The sequence below is a fragment of the Lynx rufus genome, unplaced genomic scaffold (assembly GCF_022079265.1).
Source record: "Lynx rufus isolate CCGP_SWC_20201006 ecotype Redwood Valley unplaced genomic scaffold, mLynRuf1.p SCAF_12, whole genome shotgun sequence".
Taxonomy (NCBI): domain Eukaryota; kingdom Metazoa; phylum Chordata; class Mammalia; order Carnivora; family Felidae; genus Lynx; species Lynx rufus.
This window is the reverse complement of record NW_025814826.1, coordinates 36,032,741-36,055,645: the sequence shown is the minus strand read 5'-3', so window position 1 is coordinate 36,055,645 and position 22,905 is coordinate 36,032,741. Positions and strand designations below refer to the sequence as shown.

The window sequence follows — 22,905 nt, the reverse complement described above, 5'->3', positions numbered from 1 at the left end:
CTTTCACTTTTATGTTCATGTGTGACCCCTCAGAGAGGCCACTTCTAATCGTGCCATATAAAAAAGCAACACTCCTTGTTCCTCGGCACATACTTATGTGTTATTCTGTATTTGTTATGTGTTAACCCTTCTAACAGAAGGGTAAGAGAGAGAACGGGGACAATGTCTTTTTATCATGGTCTCACCTCTGTCATACTACCATACTATAGTAGGTGCTCAATAAATATTTGCTGAGTGAATAAACAGGTAAGAAAGTACAAATACAAACACTTCTGAAAAGACAACAGTTCCACACCACAAGAGCTTCTGTAAAGCTCTGAAAACTCCCAGCACATCAGTCAAGTCCAAATGTTATACAACTCAGATTTTCCTTTTATACAAAAGTAGTCACACTATAATTATGCTTTAATTTATAAAATAAAAGGACTTTTAAAGACCAAAAGGCTACATCAATAATCCTCGTATTCATAATTAATCTTGATTTCATATAGGTACTCAAAAAATAAATTGTATTTTGGTATTCTCCTTTCTAGGCAGACTTCCTTGGTAACAAAGTTTGGGAATATATATAAGGGATAATGCGGATCATTTTTTAGTCTTCTCTACAATACTTTTGAGATAAACAAGTTTAAGTAAATAAATGAATAAATAAATAATGGAAAATCAGGACTCACCATAGCAATAAAGCGGCCAATAAAACAGAAGTACGAAAGATGGTCTGGATTAATGGTTGATGCTGGATTTATTTGTAGACAATAGTTGTTCTTGCCAGCATACTCAAATAAGCAATACATGGGGTTCAAAACTTCATGTGAAAGCAAGAAAAACCATTCTCTAAAAGAAAAGATAACTTTTTAGCTTTCACACATACATGAATTTAAAAACAAACCTAAATACACCCATGTACATATCATACCTCTGCTCAACAGCCTGTAGTAACTTGGTTGCCCAATTCCTCAGCCCTCCAGTTAAGTCTTCCTATGATCTGGTCCTCCAGTCAGTTACCTGCAGTTCTTATGATCCAGACTACAAACTCAGTGCCACTCACAGGTAACATGCTTATTTTTATGCCATACTTTCATCTGGCTATGTCTCCTCAGTGTCAAGCCAGCCTATGTAGGTCCCACTTTTTCTTTCAGCACAACGTAGATCCATCCCATTTAAGCAATTTTTCGAAGCAATTTTCAACATATTTATTTGTATCAATCACTGAGTACTCTGTGGTATTGTGGTAACAACCACAATATTATTCATTTTCCTATACATGACCTGCCCATCCACTAGACTATAAGCTCCTCAAAAGCAAAAGCCACATCTTTACATATATTTTTGTAACCAACTCATAGGCATTTTAGGATCTATACGCAATAGGCTTTAATAAGTATTTGCTGTTGATACTGACAGACACCGCACTGATGCTAAGGAACGGTTTTTATTGTCAATGTATTACAAATGAAACAAAAATTTAAAAGATGAAACCTTTAAATGTGATAAGCATTCTCTAACTTTTTACCATCAATTTTGCCTCATGTAGCAAAGTCCAATACATATGAGATCCAAATAGATAAGAGATTAATAATTTACATATCAAAATAAACCCAATTTGCAAGATTCTCTTCAACGGTAATTGCTTCTAAAGCAGGGTTCCAAGCTCAAATGCTTACAGTGATTAGCAAGTGGCTTCCTTCTGTACACAGCCTCCAATTCTCTACCTAGCCCCAATCTCCCATTCTTCACTGTATCCCTAATAAAAGTTATTACCAGTTTTAAGGAAGAATTATTTCTGGGCATATAATCATTGTCCTTAGATGACAGGGGAATGGTGGGCACAGAGTGAAAAAGAGTGTATACTACTCTATAGGACTGAATCAGCTAGTCAGATTCAGCCAATTGATGCCACGTGAGAAGCTGCCAACATGGGTCTACGGTTTTTAAAGAGAACCCAGAAATCTTGATTCTTAAGCATAATTTAGTGATTTTCTTTAATGTATCAAATAATTGAAAAAAAATATTTTAAGTCACAGTGGGGGCCATTACCAGGCAGGCTAGATCTGGCCTGGAAGCCTTTTTACAAACACTGTTCTAAAGCTTTAAAAATACAATCTCAGAAACTGTCTGACAGGTAGAGAAGGCAGTCTTTCCCTAAACAAAATCAACTAAGAAATGATAAACACTAACCCACAAAACTAAATCCAGTCCCAACATAGTAGTTGAACTAAGTGACTTCCCACTGTGACAAGGCTGAGGTAAGACATGTCCCCAGGGAAACGTGAGAACGTGTTTAGACACAGAAAAACCAGAAATAGAATTTCCAGTTGCGGCAGATCACTTTTAGCAAACTAGAAGCCCAGAGAAAACGGAATACATTTAAAAGAAGAATGTTTATGTATAACATGGTATCTGACCTATATACCCTGACATTAAAAGAAGAAAAAATTCTAATTAATAAGAGGTGGAAGAGTTCACTTTCAACATATCCTTTTCTATACTTTCTAATAAACTAAAGAGATACAAGAGGTTAAAAAAATTATGAGACAACAGATGAGCTAGCAGAGCCTAGAGAAGAAAATGAAGAAAACAGTAAAGCCACTAATGAAGAAAAATCACATTAGAAGCAACAAAATGTAGGGCAGTACTGCAAACAGTGACATGAGGATAGGTTTGAGAAAATCAAAACAAAATAGAAAAGCACAAAGATAAAAATAATCAGAGAAAAGATGACAGACAGGTAGGACTGACGAAGAAGATTCCACATACCCATGACTGATGTTCCTGAAGAAAAATGGAACAAATGGAACAGAAAAAATATTCAAAGACATAATAGAAGAAAATTTCCCTTAAATTAAGAAAGATCTTAATAGGTTCCTAAGAAAAGATATAAAACAATCAACAATTAATGAATTAATGAACTTCAAGGAAAAGGACTGTGTGGGCATCCAAAGAAAAAAGTTTCCTATAAGGTGCTGGCTTTCCACTTCACAGTGCTGTACCATTCGATGCTAGAAGACAGTGAAGCAAGGTCTACACAGAAGGGGACAAACTAGTGTTGCATAAGACATTTATATCTAGTGACGTTGTTTATATACAAAAGCACAAAAACACATTTTCAAATATGCAAAACTAAAGGAGTATATCACCCTTGTAAACTCTTGAATAAACCAAAACTAATACATGAATCAAAATTAAGAACTTGGGAATAAGAAAATCATACTATGGAGTAACTGGCTAAATGCATTAAAATGTCAAAATATAAAACTAAACCCAACCAATGAGGTAAGTATGAGTGCAGACAAGAATAGGAGTATTATAAAGTCAGACATTTTAAAAATAACACATTTCATTTCTAACGTCTACCTTTCTTTTTAATGTCTGAAAATTTCTGAAATTGAAATAAATCAAAATAGATGTAATATGAACATTTAGTTTCCTTTCTGAAAAAGCTTAATAATTCACTGGATGAGAAAATATGCTAACTAACCAAATCTGGTAACTCCACATATAAGCTCCCACCTACTTCTGTTTTTGTTCACTGTACTAAAGTTGTGATTTTGTAATTCTGTACAACTATGACATATTGGTTTAAAAGATGTGTTTCTATGAAAAGCAAGTTTAATTCTTTTAAAAGATTTAAGGAAGGTGTGTTCTGCTGAAAAATAAATTGCTTTCAAATTAGGTTTGGGTGAAGCAAACATTTTTTAAGGTTTCATTAAAAAAAATTGAAATTAAAAGGATTTCCCATCATATTGCTTCACATTTTCTGTTAACAATGTATTTCATAAATGTAAAACTATTCTCAAAAGGATCCATACTGGATTAAAACACAAACATAAAACCAACATACACTGTTAGAATAGTAAAAACCTTATGCATGTTGATCTATTAATTATGATATCTGCATACAATGTAATATTATGCAGACATTAAATAAGAGTATCAGTGCCATTAAAATAAAGGAGAGTATTATCTCCATATATGATAGGAAAATATGTCGATATAAAATGATAAAATCAAGTTACTACATTGTTATATTAACAGCTGTTAACAGCTGTTAAAAAAAAAACCCAAAAAACAGCATATGTACTATATCACACATACATACAAATTTATTTCTATGCAGAGAAAATGTAAAGGATAACCAAGACAGGAATAATAATGGTTACCTCTAGAACTGTGCTAATATTTTAATTTTTGTTTCTAAAAATAACTCTGGATTGCTACTGAAAAAATGTATGTTTTCAAGAATACATCCACTACAATGGAGATATATTTATTGCAAAGCAGATATGTGTTTTTATTTTACCTTGCTAGACCACCATAATCAAGTCCTTCTTCTCCTCTAAATATTACATATAATCGTCTCCTCAAGTCATAGGGTTTTAATGCCATAATCTAATTAAAAACAAAAACATGGATATTTTAACACTCATATACAGTGCAAGTTTCTTCCAAAATCATTCAACTTAAATTTCATTTGTATTTCCAGAATTATACATTTCCTTATCTCATACAATGCCTTTAATTAAAGAGATCTATTGATTTGTTCCACAAACCAGTAGAGATGTACCTTACTCTTATGCCTCCTGTGATTCACTTTCTAAAATCTCTTTCCCCTCTTCTAGTATTAAATGGTAGTTCTACTTTGGGTTAGTGGCAAGAGGAAAAGTGACACAGAAAGTTTTTCAGCTTAGAAAATATTCAGTCCCCTGTCACTCTCCAAATTTTACCAAAATCTTGTAAAACCTGACTTATAAATTTTTGTAACTAGCAACATTTGATGAGAAGAGCTTGTTGTAGGTCCTGCTTATACCACGGATTTCATTTATCAGTAGGAAAGGAACTCAGCTAAAGCAAAGAGTTATTTACAGATACCCAATTTTCATAGTCTTTAATGGCTTACATTAGCGATACTAGTAAACAGGCTTTACTTTTGAATAAAAATGAATCATTCCACCACACATATGATAAAACCTAAGCCAAGACTGGCGTGTCTGGGTGATGGCACAGCTTACCAGCAGGACTTCGCTTGGTAGGCAACCATGCACATCAAATTGACCATGATTCTCCCCACACCAGAGGACAGAGCAAAGTAAATGTTCCATGAACTTGGATGTATACTTACTAAAATAAAGCTCAAACAGAGCTTAGAACAAGCTAAGAATTTATTAACTCAAACCAAAAACTTAACTCAAACCAAAAAATTTTTTGATAGTAACTATATTAAATATCATGCCCAAATTCCAACAGCTAGTAAAATTCAGCTAGGATCTGAATATTGTTGAGTCTGGAATGCTGTTATTCTATTTGGGCTTGTTTATGTAAAAGTCCTTGTGTGCCTGTATACAAAAGGAATTTTAGTTTATCATTGTAATACTGGGGGGCAGGGTATGAGCATGCTCAAGTGGGGGAGGGGCAGAAAGAAAGGGAGAGGGAGAATCTTAAGCAGGCTCCATACTGAGTGCAGAGCTCCACACAGGGCTGTATCTCACAATCATGAGATCATGACTTGAGCAGAAATCAAGAGTCAGGCACTTAACCAACTGAGCTACCCAAGTACCCCTCATTTATCTTTAAATATTCTGCAGATGATTCAGGAAAGGTAGACATATTCCATTCGTTCATTCATTCACCAAATGTTTACTGAATACCTGCTATGTGCAAGGCACTAGCATAACAGCAGTAAATGAAGTAGTCTGTGCCACCATGAAGCTTACATTCTAACAAGGGAGACAAATAAAATGGGTCAGATAAGTGTTACAGAAAAGAATAAAGTCTCATAGGAGAGCAGGTACTGCCATTTTAAACTAGTGTGCTCAGATGAGGTCTCTTTTAGATCATAACCTTTAAACAGAAAGCTACAAGAGATAAGAATAAACATTAAGGTTACTGAAGGAAAACTTGAATGAAAGAGAGTATCTATACTGATTTAATTTTAATTTGGTAGTATTTACCAAGACTTGTTTGAGTTAATAAAGTCTTAGAAAAGTAAATAAATGTCAAAGTGTGTCAACTTGCTCCAGAAGCTGTTTATTTAAAATGGACACAATGATAATAGCTATCTCAAAGGGATGTTGTGAGGATGAATTAAATGAAATGATAAACCTAAGATGCCAGTGTCAAGCATCTGGTAATCACTGTATACATGATGGGGTTTATTATGATTATTATTATAATGCACGCTCAGTGAGTGGCAGTTCATGGTTTAAAATTTCTAAACTGTAACTCCCTTCAGATATATAGAATATAATCTGACAAGCTGTACTATTTATTCTGATAAAATCTTCCTTACCTGTTGGAAGGAATCTTCGAACAATGTCTGCCGGGATACATTGATCTTTACGTGACTGGGTAGTGCGTTAGACTAAAAACAAAAATAGTATCGTGATATCATGTAAGTTATAGTATTTGTATAGTACAAAGATAAGACTAAATGATTACGAACATAAGATTTATTTACCACTGTAGTACCTGGCACAAATAACGGAAGTGAGCAAGTTTCCACCTAAAGCTGCGTTCATAAGCAATCTGTGGACCACCTTTAGTTCTAAAGGAAAAACAAAACAAAACATGTTAATTCACAATAGAGTTGGATATATAATATTGTGGAGTATACCAGAGTCCTACAAATGACCACAGGAAAGCTATTTGCTGGGAAAGAAGATAAATTTAGTGGGCTAAGAGGCCTGAAAAATGAGGACACACACAAAAGTAAGACTATATATATATGGGTGGATCTTTTGTAACAAAGTTAAATGAAATATTAAAGTCTGTTACTGTTAAAAAAAAAACTTTGATAATAACTTAAATCTAAGGAGGATAGAGGCTCTAGACAGAAAAGACAGGGAAGGAAATTCTACCACATCTTAAGCCCAATTCAAACTAAACATTGGTGAGAAAGTATGCAAAGCAAAATCAATTTCTAAGAACGAGTGACATCTAGGTCACACAGCTCAACTGGTAAATGACGGAAGAGACAGAGTGGGTGGCATGTAAGGGACAGGTGTGAGTCACACTGAGAAGGCCTGGGTCTTCTGCCTACTGAGGGAGAGCCTAAGATACATACATAAAGAACTTTCAAGATCTTAGGGAACATTTTGTAATGGATGCAAAATGTTCTCTTGTGTTGTCAGGTTCAAGTGAATTCATTCAACAAATATTTACGTAAGACATACTACTACCTGGCACTCTTCTAGTTGATGAGAGTGTTATGTGTTAACAGGTAATGATAATGTGTTTTTGTGGAGGTTATATTCCAGTGAAGTGGAAAAACAAGAAACAGAATAAATAAGTAAATTATATACGAAGTGTGTTAGAAGGGGATAAATGTCTTACCACTCCTCCTCAAAAAGAAAAAACAAGAATGGCGCCTGGGTGGCTCAGTCGGTTAAGTGTCTGACTTCGGCTCAGGTCATGATCTCACAGTCTGTGAGTTCAAGCCCCACGTCGGGCTCTGTGCTGACAGCTCAGAGCCTGGAGCCTGCCTCAGGTTCCGTGTCTCCCCCTCTCTCTGCCCCTCCTCCACTCATGCTTTGTCTCTCTCTCAAAAATAAACATTAAAAAAATTTTTTTTAAAGAGAGAGAGGAAAAGGCAATGTAAAAGGATACAGAGTGTATAGGGAGATGTTTTAATCCTGAAAAGGGTGAACAGAGTTGGGCTCACAAATCAGTATTTGAACAAAAACATGGAGGGCATAAGCCATGTACATATTTGAGGAAAGAGCAGAATAACAGCTAAGACCCAGAAGTAAAAGTCCAGGTGCTTGAGGCAGAGCTACGTGGCCAGTGAAGCTGAAGCAGTGTGAATAAGGAGAGAAAACAGAGATGAAGGTGAAGAGGTAACGGGGATCACATTTTTTAAGGCCTTGGAGGCCATTGTGAGGAATCTGCTTTTCACTGAGATGGAAATCACTGGAAAGTTTTGTGCAAAGGAATGACTTTTTACTACTTGCTGCTCTATGGAGAATAACATTATATGAGGTGTGGACAGAAAGCAGAGAGGCACTGTGCACTCCAGTTGACCAAAGTAGTGGCAGTGGACATGGTAAGACATAACGGGATTCTGGACACACTCTGAAGTTGATATGGCTAAAAACGTATTGTGTCAAATGTATTATGTCAAATGCTCCTAAATCAAATGAGACAGGACTGCAACCAACCCCTGGATTAACAATTAACAATGTGGAGGTTGCTGGTGCCCTTAACAAGTTCAGGGTCAATAAAACTCCTTGTAATCTGTTTGAAAGAGTAATTAGAAACAGCAATATAGAGACAACGCTTTCAGGTACTTTTCCTGTAAGGGGCAACAATAAAAATGAATTTTCACGGAATGAATTTGAAAGGTAAAAAGTTGTGTTTTTTTTAATTTTATTTTAAAAGGTTTATTTCTTTATTTAGAGAGACAGCGTGTATGCAGTAGAGGCACAGAGAGTTGGGGGGGGCAGGTGGGCAGGGAGGAGAGAGAGAATTATAAGCAGGCTCTGTGCTATCAGTGCAGAGCCCAATGCAGGGGTTGATCCCACAAACCGTGAGATCATGACCTGAGCTGGAATCAAGAGTCTGTTGCTTAACCAACTGAGCGCCACCCAGGGACCCCTGTTTATTTGTTTTCAATCTAGGAGAAATCACAGGTGATGAGAATAATTCAGTAGAGGAAGAAAAACTGATGATGGAAGATAGAAAGATGACAATTGCTACAACAATTAAATGGGAAGAGGGGGAAAGATCTAGTGTGCCAGTAAAGGCACTGGCCTTTGATAGGAACAATGATAGTTCACCTATAGGATTAAGAGGGAAGACAGATGCTGGTAGGTGGGTAGATAGGACAGTAGGAAATTTGAAAAAAACCTTTCATAAAACTATTTTCTTAGTGATGTAAAGATACCACACTTAAGAGTAAGGATGAAGGTGAGCTCTACTTTAAGGTCTTTTTATCTGGAAGATTCAAATTTGTTGACATTTCATTCCTTCACACTGCAGTGGCACAATGTGACTGTTAAATCTGTGCACAGACTACCTCGGTCTGAAACCAGCTCCATTACTTGCCACCTGATTTTGCACAAGTTAGTTATGTCCCCTAAGCCTCAGTTTCTGCACTGAAAAAGGGAAAATAATAGTATCCACCTCAAGGGGCTGTTGGGAAATAAAATGAGCTAGTTTATACAAAGTGCTTAGAACAATCCCCCACATACAGTAATCACTAGATAAATATTTGCCATCATTAACACATTATTTACTACAAATTCATTCCGTAGTAACATAAAGCAAAGATGTATGTATACTGAGCTATTACTTGTATAGGTTTTCTTGATTGACAGAGTACAATCTGTTGCTGAAGTTGAGGCTAAATTTTTATGTCATTAAACAACACTTAAGTACTTTAGGTTTTCACTTACACAGATGACTTCCCATTGCGAGGATCTTTGAATGTTGTTGTTCTTGTATTATGATCAACAAAGTACCTAACGCCTTCCCGAGTATACCTGATTTCCCACCCTTCTGGCAGGGGTTCTTCATTCTGTAAGCTAATACATAAAGTTATAATCACAGGGTGAACATTTTCTAGGTACTAAAAACATCTGAATTAAGGTTTACTTGATTATACCTACAGATGCATGTAATATTACTTAAGTAAGGCTGTAGTACACACATACCCTTGAGTTCTTGGATCTTCCCACTGGGTTGTTTTTGTATTATGATTCACAAAGTAAACCCTGTCAGTTGAATCCACTCTTTTTTCTAAAAAATAGAGTGAGCACAGCATTTAATAACTATTTATTACATATATCTTCAGATATTTTTACCAACAACATATCAGCTTACCCCAGCCTGGTGGCAAAGGCCCATATGGGTCATTTTCTGCAGCTAACATTGAAGCCTGATTGGAGAAAGGGTTCGAGGGGAAAAAAAAAAAAAAGAACAGTACTTTAATATAAAAGCAGAGATAAACCGAATACTTGATAGAACCACATTTTATAATAATTTTCTAAAAAATGATAAAGGAATGTAAATACAGTCATTTCAAGACACAAAGTACATTTAAATATGTCATGAGTTAAGAGGAGTCAATCAGTTGATAAAATTACTAGTTTTTTAAAGATGACTTAGAAATAACTAATACTGACATCAATATTTTAATTTCTTAGCCCTTCCATAATATCTACAGGAGTGAAATGAGAGAAGAGCATATAGAAAATTGTGTTTAAATGAAAACTACTTGTTTAGAAATACAATACTAATCAGTTCTTTTTAAATTTTTTTTTTTCAACGTTTATTTATTTTTGGGACAGAGAGAGACAGAGCATGAACGGGGGAGGGGCAGAGAGAGAGGGAGACACAGAATCGGAAACAGGCTCCAGGCTCTGAGCCATCAGCCCAGAGCCCGACGCGGGGCTCGAACTCACGGACCGCGAGATCGTGACCTGGCTGAAGTCGGACGCTTAACCGACTGCGCCACCCAGGCGCCCCTTAAAACAAATGCCTAATTCTGTGCTGACTGCTCAGAGCCTGGAGCCTGCTTCGGATTCTGTGTCTCCCTCTCTCTCTGTCCCTTCCCCACTCGTGCTCTGCCTCTCTCTCTCAAAAATAAACAAACATTAAAAAAATTTTTTTAAACAAATGCCTATTAATAAAACCAATATTAAAATCCAGTATCATCTTTATACAAATACTTTTAATATTAGCATCTTTTGTGTATTCATATACAAAACACATTCATGCTTACATACTGTAAGAATGACAAATACAAAAACTGTCACCTGAAAAATTATTTCTTAATGATAAAGTATATGATAAAATGATACATATTTTATAACCTTATAACAGATACTGTTAATTTTACCCAGTATCAATTTCCCACTCCTCCCTCCTTGACACCCAAACCACTGTTTTCTTCGAGGCAGAAATGTATCCATCTAATATTCCATTCCCAGCTGGGTTGGTAGAATGACCAATTCTGGCCAGCGAGCTACTGTCAGAAGTCCCTGGTAAGGGCATCCCTTTCCAAGCAAAAAGGAAGGGCTTACTAGATAAAAGTCATCTGCCCTTCTCATTCCCCTTTCCCTTTCTTCTTGCCTACAACAGAGAATGAAGTCCAAAGGGCAACAGCTCTGTATGATAAAGGTAAAGCATGAAGCATGATAAGGATGTACCAAGAACCTGGGTACCAGGTGGCATTACTGAGCCAATGTAGTGTTAGCTCTGGACTTTCACCCCAGACTTGTATATACTTAGATAATTACATCTCAATCTGTTTAAAGGTGTTCTATGCAGGAGAACACATTTCTAATACATCCCTCTGACCTAATTTTGCCCTGTTTCCCTAAGGTTTTCATGTATACAGACAGCAAAAGCACACAGTACATAATGTACAAAAGCACAAAGTACATAATTTCTTGTTTACTACATACAGCTGAACAGTGAAACCTTAGCACAGATTTCTGTACAAGTTACCGAAGGACCAGAAACTGGTGGCAGCAGGAGACGCTATGAAGGCTGGGCTGGCCCTGTCCCTCTCTGCTGGCCACAGAAAACCAGGTGAGTGGGTCAGACTGCAAATGAGAACTTATTACTTAACCTCTGAAGAAAATGGGAGTTGAAAGAGCCAGCCTGAGGCAGGATTCTGAAAAAAAGTTATTTAGGTTTTCTTTTTGTGTCTTCCCTAATTCCTATTTGCTAGCCTCCACATTTTGGGTTTTCAAGTTGCCTCAAAACACTATCCAGAGATGCCCAGTACTTAAAATTTGTATTTTCCACTTCCTGTGATCAAACCTATTTAACAGAGATTACCCGCTACCCCAAGTCTTCTTGTAGATGTTTGTTTCCAGCAATAAATGAACCATCAATTGGTCAAATTTTCAGACAGCATTAGATTTTTTGGACAAAACCATCTCCAACCCCAGGAATATCTTCGGTAGGCCAAAACACATGAAAGTGTTGTTTCTGAGATTCTGAGATGGGAATGAGAACAGCTGGAAAATGGCAAGACTGGCTTTAAGTAAAATCAGGAGGTACCTGGTTTGGTTTAAAGCAAGCAAAATGGTTCTAATTAAAGGTGGAGGATTGGGGAGTTAGTAAAGACAAATTATTTCATTAAGAAATTCATTTATGAAAACTACCATTTAGTAAAGATAAAAAACAGTATGTACTTAATGTTAGTAAACTAGAATTAAAAAAAAAAAGCTTAAAGTGTGTATGTGTATCAGAAATACTTATATCTTATTAAAGAGTAAATAAAAAATGTCTTGCAATGCAGTCTATAACATTTAAAAACCACCAAAGTCAAAAAGAGCAAATGCCTGAAGGAAAAAGTTGTGTTGATATCGTACAATGTGCTAATTACCGAATAGAGGTATCGTTGGTTGAACTGTTGCATAGCTCCCTGCAATTGGTTCCGCTGAGACTGCCACTGTTCAAAATTTCGAACAGACTCCATGGTAGGCCGCTGCCAGGTTGTTGTTCTGGTGTTGTGATCTACATAATAAACTCTTCCACGATCATCAACTCTTCTTTCCCAACTACCACAGGATAAGCATTAATAAAAAGTAAGCAAGAATGTCTTAATATAAGAAACTGGAAAGTAATTAGTTAACACCTAACTCACATGATTTAAAAATCAAGTCTGAGACATGAGCAAACAACTTCAAAAAAATGTGAACATTGATATTCTTCAGAGAAATTACAAACATGTAACTTGCTTTTTAGGTAAATTATCTTCCCATTCTACCACTACATGATTTCTAAAAAGGGGGCCAAAGACTGAACAGTCTCTGTATCAATCTGACCACCCTCTTTTTCTTGATAAGTTGCTGAGTGCTTACTATATACCTAGTAATCTGTCCCTCTAGCCACTGCCTACATTCAGGGTTGTAACTCAGTTCTTACAGGTCTTCAACATCCTGCTGTTACACAGCTGCTGAACACAAATGCAGATCGAATCATGTCATTCCACCTATCATGGCTCTCCGGCACAGCATAAAAATGAACCCATTCACCATTTCAGCCTCATCTCCCCTAAGATCTTTTAAGAGGCCCACATAATAGCCAAATCAACTACTTGCTGGTCTCAAATGTATATGTTTCATTTTGTCATCCCTTTTTTTTCTGAATATTCCCTCAAAACAAAATGCCCTTCCCTATTTCTCCACCAACCAGAGTTCTCCCCATCCTCCAGGGTTCAGTTAACCCTAAAGCCAATTCATGCCATTAACTTAGTTATCTAGCTATGTTCGAGGGACGAGGCAAGCCTAGGGTCCTCCTATTATGCCCCCATCCCCTCTCTCACAAACACTTCTATAAGCCATTAACTTATACAATGATTTAGGAATCCTATCAGCAACCCATCACATAAAAATAACGTATTTTTGTGAATATTCTGGACTTTGAATGTGTTTTATATTGGTGGACTTTAAGTTGCATCTGGAAGGACATATTCCAAGAAGCAAAGACAATAAGGAGATACTGCCAGTCCAGGCAGAGAGTTCAAGGAGAATATAAACAGTATAACTCAACCAGCTATCAGCACAATATGTATGAAGAGCTATTAAAGATAAGAGCACAAATGAAAAGGAAGACCAATTTTGTGAATACAGCCTAACGGCATGAATTTATATAGTGTGTAATAGAAATATTTTTATTCATTTAAGACTGTCTATAATTTTAGCCATAATGTAATATAATTTTACTTGTAGCAATCTTTTAGATCATAACTTTGAACTACTCTAACGTCTCTTATGTCATTAGATCTCATGAAATAATACAGCTTAGATCACTACCTTTGGAGAACACACACATAAATTTTCCTAAATATGCTTTTCATTCCTTAAAATATAATGAATGACAAGCACTAAAACTGAACCAAAATTCTACAGCTACTCTACAGTAACACATGCCAGTATTTGATAACCTCTTGAGGAAGCCCCTTCAGACTAATAGTAAAAGAGATACAATATAACAAATCTCATTTACTGAACAGTCATTATTCACAAATAAATGAAGGAAAATATAACATGCACAAGAATCATTTTATGTTGTAATAAATTTAAGAAATCAAATGTATGATAAAACACAACTGGAGATGAATAAAGATGCCACATTACCCTGGAGGTAAAGGTTGCGGCCTCTCCCATGTGGTTGTTCGAGTGTTATGATCCACGTAATAGGTTCTACCATGAGGATCTTTTCTCTGTTCCCACCTTTAATAAAAATGCAAAAATGAAACTAAAAGATACCAAAATAAGACAACCTGAAAAATAATTCCTTCTTATATTCAGGAAAATTACAAATAAGTTTTACTTTAAAAGGTTATATAATATATACACACGCATATAAAATTTCTTTTCCCAATTATTAGTGTCTTTTCAGTTCTTAATTATTACCTTTTTATTAACAGTACTGGCAACTCAGTAGATACATAGTCAGTACAGGAGGATAAATACCTAATGTTTTTAAAAGTTACTAATTTATATAATTTATCACCAGAAAATTATCAGAAATTCATCAGAAAAGACAAATTTAATTAAAGGTAGAGGAACTTTCAGCCTATTACCACACTCAAGGCACAAAATGTTAATGAGGTAATATCCACTTCTGCCTGCAATTAAAAAAATACGCATCTGTAAGATTTTATAGATATTGCATTAAAGAAGTATGTGGTGACACTGCTCCATGAAAATTCTTCTATATGCATAGTGTCTTCTTTTTGTGTACAGCTATCTCCCTCTTGTTTTCAGTAAAACTCTGTTTATGAACATTCCAATTTCATCTTTTCCTGTTTTATCTCAAAGACTCTCAATCTCTTATTTTCCCTACTCTCATTTTCTTCTCTGTGATTCCTGTTTCTTCTCTGTTCTTTCTGTAATATGGTATAGAAGAAAAATGTTAAATATAAAACATATTTCTGAGTTTAACATTCTTGTTTTCAATTGAAAGTAGACTAAATGGAAGAACTTTGTTTTCTCTTAAACTCAGGGGCCCAATTTGATTCTTTTTAGATTACAAAGGTCATTATTATTTTCTTACACAATGACCATACATATTAAGCTATTCCCTAAGCAAGGTATACACATACACACACATTTACTTTATTTTTTTTTAATTTTTTTTTTCAACATTTATTTATTTTTGGGACAGAGAGAGACAGAGCATGAACGGGGGAGGGGCAGAGAGAGAGGGAGACACAGAATCGGAAACAGGCTCCAGGCTCTGAGCCATCAGCCCAGAGCCCGACGCGGGGCTCGAACTCCCGGACCGCGAGATCGTGACCTGGCTGAAGTCGGACGCTTAACCGACTGCGCCACCCAGGCGCCCCCACACACATTTACTTTAAAAAGGCATGCAAAAAAATTTAATAGTTTGCTTAATTAAGCTCATTGACAAACAAGTCACAAAATGTTTCAACAGAATTATGAATAATAAAAATGCCCAACTTCACAACTGACTCAGAATCATGTAAGTTGTTAAATCGATCTATTAAAAAATCCCTGTTGCTCTCTTCCCTTTTGTGGCCATTACTGAAGCACCAGTGGCCAAAATGAAGTTCAATCCCTTTGTGACTTCTAACCAGAGCAAGAACCATGAAAGACATTTCAATGCACCTCCCCACATTCGGAGAAGATTTTATCCTCCTCTCTTTCCAAAGAGCTGAGACAGAAGTACAACATTCGATCCATGCCCATCCGAAAGGATGATAAAGTAAGGTTGTGCGAGGACACTATAAAGGTCAGCAAATTGGCAAAGTAGTCCAGGTTTACAGAAGAAATACATCATTTACATTTAACGAGTTCAGCAAGAGAAGGCAAAAGGCACAACTGTCCTTGTGGGCACTCACCCAAGCGAGCTGGTTATCACTAGATTAAAACTGGACAAAGACTACAAAAAGATCCTTGAACTTTACGTAAGCCAAATCTTGCCATGTTAGGAAAGGAATAGGGCAAATTGAGAAATAGGGCAATTGAGAAGATGCAAGAATAAAGTAACCTGATATACAACTTAAAATAAAAAACTGTTAAAATGAAAAAAAATCTCTGCTGTATAAAATCCTACTTTGGAATATTCATGCTACCCTATACTACAAAAATTCAAATATTTCTTACAAAAAAACATTTCACTAAAAAAAAAAAACCTCTGAAACTTCAGATTTTATGTATTTTCACTTAATAAAAGTTCATTGGAAGGCAGGATTCCAATATGGAATTTCATTTTAAAGACATTTCGGGAATATCTGTAACACTATCAATGGGCTATTGATTTGTATCAAAGCTCAACAGCCAAAAACAAATGTCTTAAAAATATACGAAATTTCGGGGCACCTGGGTGGCTCAGTCGGTTAAGCGTCCGACTTCGGCTCAGGTCATGATCTCACGGTCCGTGAGTTCGAGCCCCGCGTCAGGCTCTGTACTGACAGTTCAGAGCCTGGAGCCTATTTCCGATTCTGTGTCTCCCTCTCTCTCTGACCCTCCCCGTTCATGCTCTGTCTCTCTCTGTCTCAAAAATAAATAAACGTTAAAAAAAAAAAAAAAAAATATATATATATATACACGAAATTTCAAGAACCTCCTGATAATGGTAGTTTTGTTATTTTTAGGTATTAATTCCTATAATCAGTTCTTGAATTTTTATTGCAATTCTATAGCAAAACTTACAGATTTCCATCTTTTACAAATATTTTTATCAAAATTATACATACTTTCACATAATTTTATACATTCATAGTTGTATAATGATATACATACACCTTCACACATACAGTCTACAGGGCTCACTACAAAAAACAGTGCCTCATGTCCCCTCAACTTCATTTTCCATTCCACAAAAGCAACATTTTCAACTGTTTCAGCCAATTCTTTTAGTATTTACCTCTTTTTATATTAATAAGCTTATTTTACTATTTTAGATTTCATCTCATACATTGTATATTGATTTCTCACTATGAGAGTTTCAGCTGAAGTCTCTCTCCTGCATCCATCTACACATACACTGCAACACTTACCCTCCTTCGACCATTCCACATACACACATATTCTGTGTCCTTCCCTTATATGATGTAAAACTCTCCTGACAGCTGAGTCATGGAACATAATATTTCTTTTGTCTCCTTTCTTCCCATTTTCTTAGTTTCTATGTATTTATTAATTTCACTCCCAAAACTTCTCCACCTGTATATATGTCCTCTCAAAATATTCAGACTCATCAGGTATTTACCAATCACAGCTCTGCCTCACAATGAGCTGCTGATCCTGTCTGGCCAACTGAGAAGCCTGCGGCACATCTGCCATCTTGGGCCCCTTTTACCATCATGCTGGTGATTCCTTTCACTCCCTTTCTATCAGACACCTGAGATCTGAAGCCCATGCCTTTCACATTCAGTAGCTAATTTTATTTATTTTTTGAAGTTCATTTATTTATTTTAAGAGGGACAGAAACAGCACGAGTGAGAGAAGGGCAGAGAGAGAGGGAGACGGGGAATCTCAAGCAGGCTCTGTACCACCAGGGAAGAGCCCAATGTGGGGCTCGAACTCAGGAAACCGCGAGATCAAGACCTGAGTTGAAACCAAGAGTTAGTTGGAGGCTTAATCGACTAAGCCACCCAGGCACCCCTCAGTAGCTAATTTTAGAGAAACACAAGTCCTGGTAGCTTCTTAACAAAGGATACACAGGAAATGAACTTTGGAAACCGAGGATATCTGAAAATGTATTTATTCTGTGCACACACTCAACAGTTTGGCTGATTACAGAAATCAGGTTGCATTTAGTTTCCCTCAGCATTTTAAGTTGGCTTAACAGCTTTTTGCATTGATTCTAAGAACTCTAATGCCATTCTGATGAGTATGAGATGTGCTTTCAGTCCCTTTTTAAAATCTCTACAGAGAAAAAACTAAGGTTTGCTGGAGGGGAGGTGGGTGGGGGGATAGGTTAAATGAGTGATGGGTACTAAGAAGGGCACTTACTGTGATGAGCACTGGGTGTTACATGTAAGTGATAAATCACTAAATCCTACACTTGAAACTAGTATTCTCTATCTCTCCCTCTCTCTCTTCCCACTCCTGCGCTCTAGCTCCCTCTCTCAAAATAAATAAATAGACTTAAAAAAAAATCTTTCTAGGGGCGCCTGGGTGGCGCAGTCGGTTGAGCGTCCGACTTCAGCCAGGTCACGATCTCGCGGTCCGGGAGTTCGAGCCCCGCGTCAGGCTCTGGGCTGATGGCTCAAAGCCTGGAGCCTGTTTCCGATTCTGTGTCTCCCTCTCTCTCTGCCCCTCCCCCGTTCATGCTCTGTCTCTCTCTGTCCCAAAAAAAATAAATAAACGTTGAAAAAAAAATTAAAAAAAAAAAAAATCTTTCTAAAAAAGGGTGGCTGCCTGGGTGGCTTGGTCAGTTAAGCATCTGACTCTTGGTTTCAGCTCAGGTCATGACTTCACAGTTCATGGGTTCGAGTCCCACACTGACAGGAGACTGCTTGGGATTCTCTATCCCTCTGTCTCTCATTACCCTTCCTGTGCTCTCACTCTCTCTTAAAATAAATAAATAGACTTAAAAAAAAATCTTTCTGAAACTAATATTATATGTTAACTAACTGGAATTAAAATGAAAGCTTGAAAAAATAAATAAAAACCAACTGAAAAACACCATGTAGAATGTGATACCAGTTTCTTAAAGTAATTCTATAAATGTATGCAAAACAGTAATTTACAGTTACTCTCTAACCTCTTCACCTACTTCTATCTTTCCTCATAGAATCTGTCACTATATGACATTACTGAGTAGGTTATGTATGCAAGGCCCCAGCTGCTCAGCCTGCTGTTACACACCCTTCACAGCAGCAGAGTCTTAGGCTCTCTTGGCCCTCTGAATATCCCAGGCCTGGAATAAAGTCTGATACAGAGAAGCTCTCAAATATTTACTGCCAGAATAAAATATAGACACCACTCTCTGAGTGTTTCTGTATGACTTAAGTATTTTATTTGGTCATGTCTTAGCTTTGTGATCAGAAACAAATTTTAAGATTGAGGGAAAAAATAAACATAACCAAGTATTCCATCTATATAATGGGCTACAAAGTCCTTTTCTAGGTTTATCTCAGATAAACTGCAAATATTCCCAACTTAACACTCAACAAATACTCAGTAAGCACTCACGTTCCAAGCATAATGCTAGCCACTGGTTCTTAATTTTTCCAAAACGGGTTCACTTCCAGATTTCAGTGTTTTTGCTCTTAACAGAATTTACCTTTCTTAAATTTTTTTCTGTAAAGTGCCAGAGAGTAAATATTTTAGGCTTTGTGGGTGAAAAGGCAAAGTCAATAATATTTGTAAGTACTTACATAATAAGAGCAAAAACTCCTGTCATGGCCCCACCTCATTTTCCTAGCAGCCAGTCCAAGGGGAGGCAACTTGCTGAGCTGTCACTCCCAAAGTGAGATTCTACCTCTTGGGGCATGGCAGTTGTCACAAGTGAGTCCCCAATGTGTAGGTGGTGACTAAGGCATTGGGCAGCAAGGACAGAAGAAGGTACTGGTGGGGAGAAAGGATGGTACAGAGCAAAGGGTGATATTCTGGATTGGTCTGGGTGACTCACAGTGACAGCCTGCTAGAGCTGTGCCTGTGGGTCATATACAAGTGGTGGGCTGGAATTGGCAAGAGATCAGAACATCCCAGTAGTGAAAATTCATGAATACTTCCCAGTAAGTGCAAATTACCTGGCCGAATAAGACTTCTCAATAGAATTCTTTAATTTCATAGATTTAGGTGCTAATTTATAAATGCCACACTTCACCCAACCATAATACTCTCCTTTCTAGTATTTAGATATAGTCTCACTAAGACATTGTATATAAAATTTCCAAACCTACCACTGAACAAGGAACTTGCTTTAAAACAATAAGTAAATGTGGAAGAATTTTGTGAAATATATTACAATAAGAATAAGAGAATTTAGTTACTTCTTGAATAACTGCTGATTTCAAACTTGGATAATGGGGTAGATAGTAAGACTTGCCTACTCATAAACCATGAAGAATGGTTACCTCTCTCCTCTACTGCTAACCTATGTCCACAAACTCCTACCCATCAGAAGCTCACTACTTTAAAGTCTCTCTCCTTTTATGAAAGAAAAACTGACCCTCAGCTCTGTATCTTTTCCTGCAATTTCCCCCAAACATTCCTCTTTCTCTGTGTCCACTAGCTCTTACTCCTTAAAAGTTTACTACACACTTCTACCCCTCCCATTCACTCCATCACACAGGACTCTGAATGCAGCTCTATTTCTCAGAAACTGCTTGTCAAAGGTCAACAATAAATAATCTCTTTGTAGTTACATTCAATTGGTGACTTTCAGTTCTTATCTTACTTGAATTTTTCAGGAGTTTTTGACCTTGTTAATTATTTCCTCAGAAGCATTTACAAGCCAGGGCTTTTGCCCAATTGTTCACTCACTCAAAATCATTTAATCAAGCACTAACTCACTTATTTAACAAGTATTTATCAAGTACCTGCTACATAGCAGGGATGGTTTTGGGTACAAAGAATACCAAAACGGACAAACTTAAGCCCTTTCTAGTCTAGTGGAAAGAAAATTGACAACAAACAAATATGTGTCATGTGGTGATTAACATAACACAAGTTATGCTGATTAGAAGAACCCTACTCCAAAGCGTTCACACTGTTTCATTTATATTAATTCTGTAACAGGAAAAACTAAAACCTATAGTGGAAAAAAAAATCAGAACGGTGATTGACTGAAAAAGGTACTTTAGAGAACTTTCTGGGATAATGGTAATATCTGAAATCTTAGTAAGGGTTTGGGTTAATCGATATATGTGTTTGTTGAAACCCATCAAAATAGTATGGTTAAGACTTGGGCATGTCCTTCTATGTAAACTTTACCTAAAAAACTTTACACAAATATTGAACTCCAGTTAATGACATACAAGCTAAAGTACTGAGGGAACTAAATGTACTGATGTCTGCAACTTATTGAATTACATTTAAAAATTAGATGGATAGAGAGAGGCAGAGATAGGAGATAAAGCAAATAGGGTAAAATGTAAATTACAGAATGCAGTGGTAGACATTGGGATGTTCACTGAAAAATTATTTAAAGTTTTCTGCATGTTTATAAATTTTCCTAAGAAAAGGTTAGGAAAAAATAAGGCAAAGTAAAGGGATGGGTGCTGAGGGACCTGATTTAAACAGAGAAAATCAGGAAATGCTCCTGTAATGAGGTAACATTTGAGCAGAGACCTGGATGAATCGTGCAGATATCAGAGGTATAACACTCCACACAAAAGTTTGGGCAAATGCAAAGGCCTTTGGGTGAGATCATGCTTGGCATAACACCCAAAATTCATCTCCAGGATGGAACATTGTTCCTTGAGAACACTCGTGATTCCAGGCACTCTGATTCCACTGGTAGTTATCTGAATTACTGAGCAAGTTACCAAAGAGAGGAAACACAGGAACTAAGATTTTTGAGGAAAGAGAAACGATGTAGTTTTGAAAACTGCTAACTCAGTTACACAAAGAATACTGCCTAAGCCAGAGGAATCAACCTTGGTTCCACTCTTCTTTTCTTCTACCTCCTTACAACTAATTACCAGGACACATCTTATCATCACCCTAAGAGACTAGCATCTCTTACTGCAGACTCTTTTAATTTCTCACCTGGATTAATAACTTCTAAACTTTTCTGATGACAGCTAACAGAGTAAGAAATATGTTTTACATGAACATCTGTGTGTACTAGATTGCTATTTCCCTACAGATTTTATACACACAAACACACACCAGAAAAATAAACTTTCTGGAAATGTTTACTCTTACTACACCTAATACTTTTTCAGTATTTTCTGTTCTTGTCTATATTGATTTACTTAAATTATGTGTTCAAATGCTGATCATAATCTAATGGGTTGCAACCTGCAATTTGAAAATCACATAGGTTACCACAAAGATCACATGATAGCTACAGACATGCTGAAGCATTTATTTGGCCCCCACAAAATTAAATATATATACTTATTATCACTTTAAATCATAATGCCTGCTTCTCTCATTTATTTTTTTTTTTACATTTTTTAATGTTTGTTTATTTTTGACAGAGAGACAGCGCATGAGTGGGGGAGGGGCAGAGAGATAGGAAGACACAGAATCTGAAGCAGGCTCCAGGCTCTGAGCTGTCAGCACAGATCCTGACATGGGGCTTGAACTCACGGAGTGTGAGATCATAACCTGAGCCGAAGTCGGACGCTCAACCGACTGAGCCACCCAGGTACCCCCCTGCTTCTCTCATTTATAAAACAGTCTGGCTGCTATCTTTACTTACTTGTCTCAACTCTTTTTTTTTTTTTTTTTAATTTAGAAATAGAGTGCATGTGAAAGGAGGAGAGAGACAGAATCCAAAGCACAATCCATGCTCAGCCAGATGCGAGGCTAATCCCATGACCCTGGGATCATGACCTGAGCCGAAACCAAGAATCAGATGCTCAAAAGAATGAGCCACCCAGGCACCCCAATGGTCTCCTTAACTCCTAATCTATCTATACCACTGCTAGAATTAAGAACCTAACTAAAATACAAACATAACTCTGCCACTCCCCTGCTCAAAATTCATTAATGTTTATCCACAGTTTTCAAGGAAAAACTCCCACACTCTTAGAAAAGTAAACAAAATTCTTCATAGGATTATTTACTCTTCAGTGCTACATAGGTCACTTCCTCAAATGCTGAACTCAAACTGTAACAAAATACTACTTCCAGAGCTTCACTTACATGTTTTTGTACATGCTAGAGATCTGAACATGCAGTCAGCCTTCCATTATCGGTGCCTCCATTATTGCTGTGCTAACTCCTACTCCTCTTTCAGGAATCCACTTAAGGGTCATCTCTTCCTAAAAGTTTTCTTTGATCTCAAAAGTGTAAG

At 36.7% G+C, this 22,905-nt stretch overlaps 1 protein-coding gene and 1 pseudogene across 8 annotated transcripts in view; one reads left to right on the top strand and one right to left on the bottom strand.

The window, feature by feature from the left end:
* The window catches only part of WWP1 (WW domain containing E3 ubiquitin protein ligase 1), a 129,713-nt gene that overhangs the window by 24,605 nt on the left and 82,203 nt on the right, over positions 1–22,905 (bottom strand). For all 8 annotated transcript variants that reach the window (XM_047074100.1, XM_047074097.1, XM_047074101.1 and 5 more), the window contains 9 exons: positions 14,091–14,186; positions 12,335–12,509; positions 9,817–9,871; positions 9,648–9,732; positions 9,390–9,518; positions 6,466–6,541; positions 6,287–6,358; positions 4,301–4,389; positions 675–834 (listed from right to left, as the gene is read on the bottom strand). In XM_047074100.1, the coding sequence (XP_046930056.1) occupies positions 675–834; positions 4,301–4,389; positions 6,287–6,358; positions 6,466–6,541; positions 9,390–9,518; positions 9,648–9,732; positions 9,817–9,871; positions 12,335–12,509; positions 14,091–14,186 (937 nt within the window). The remainder of the gene's footprint in view (positions 1–674; positions 835–4,300; positions 4,390–6,286; positions 6,359–6,465; positions 6,542–9,389; positions 9,519–9,647; positions 9,733–9,816; positions 9,872–12,334; positions 12,510–14,090; positions 14,187–22,905) is intronic.
* LOC124507752 (60S ribosomal protein L26-like) lies at positions 15,455–15,963 on the top strand (annotated as a pseudogene).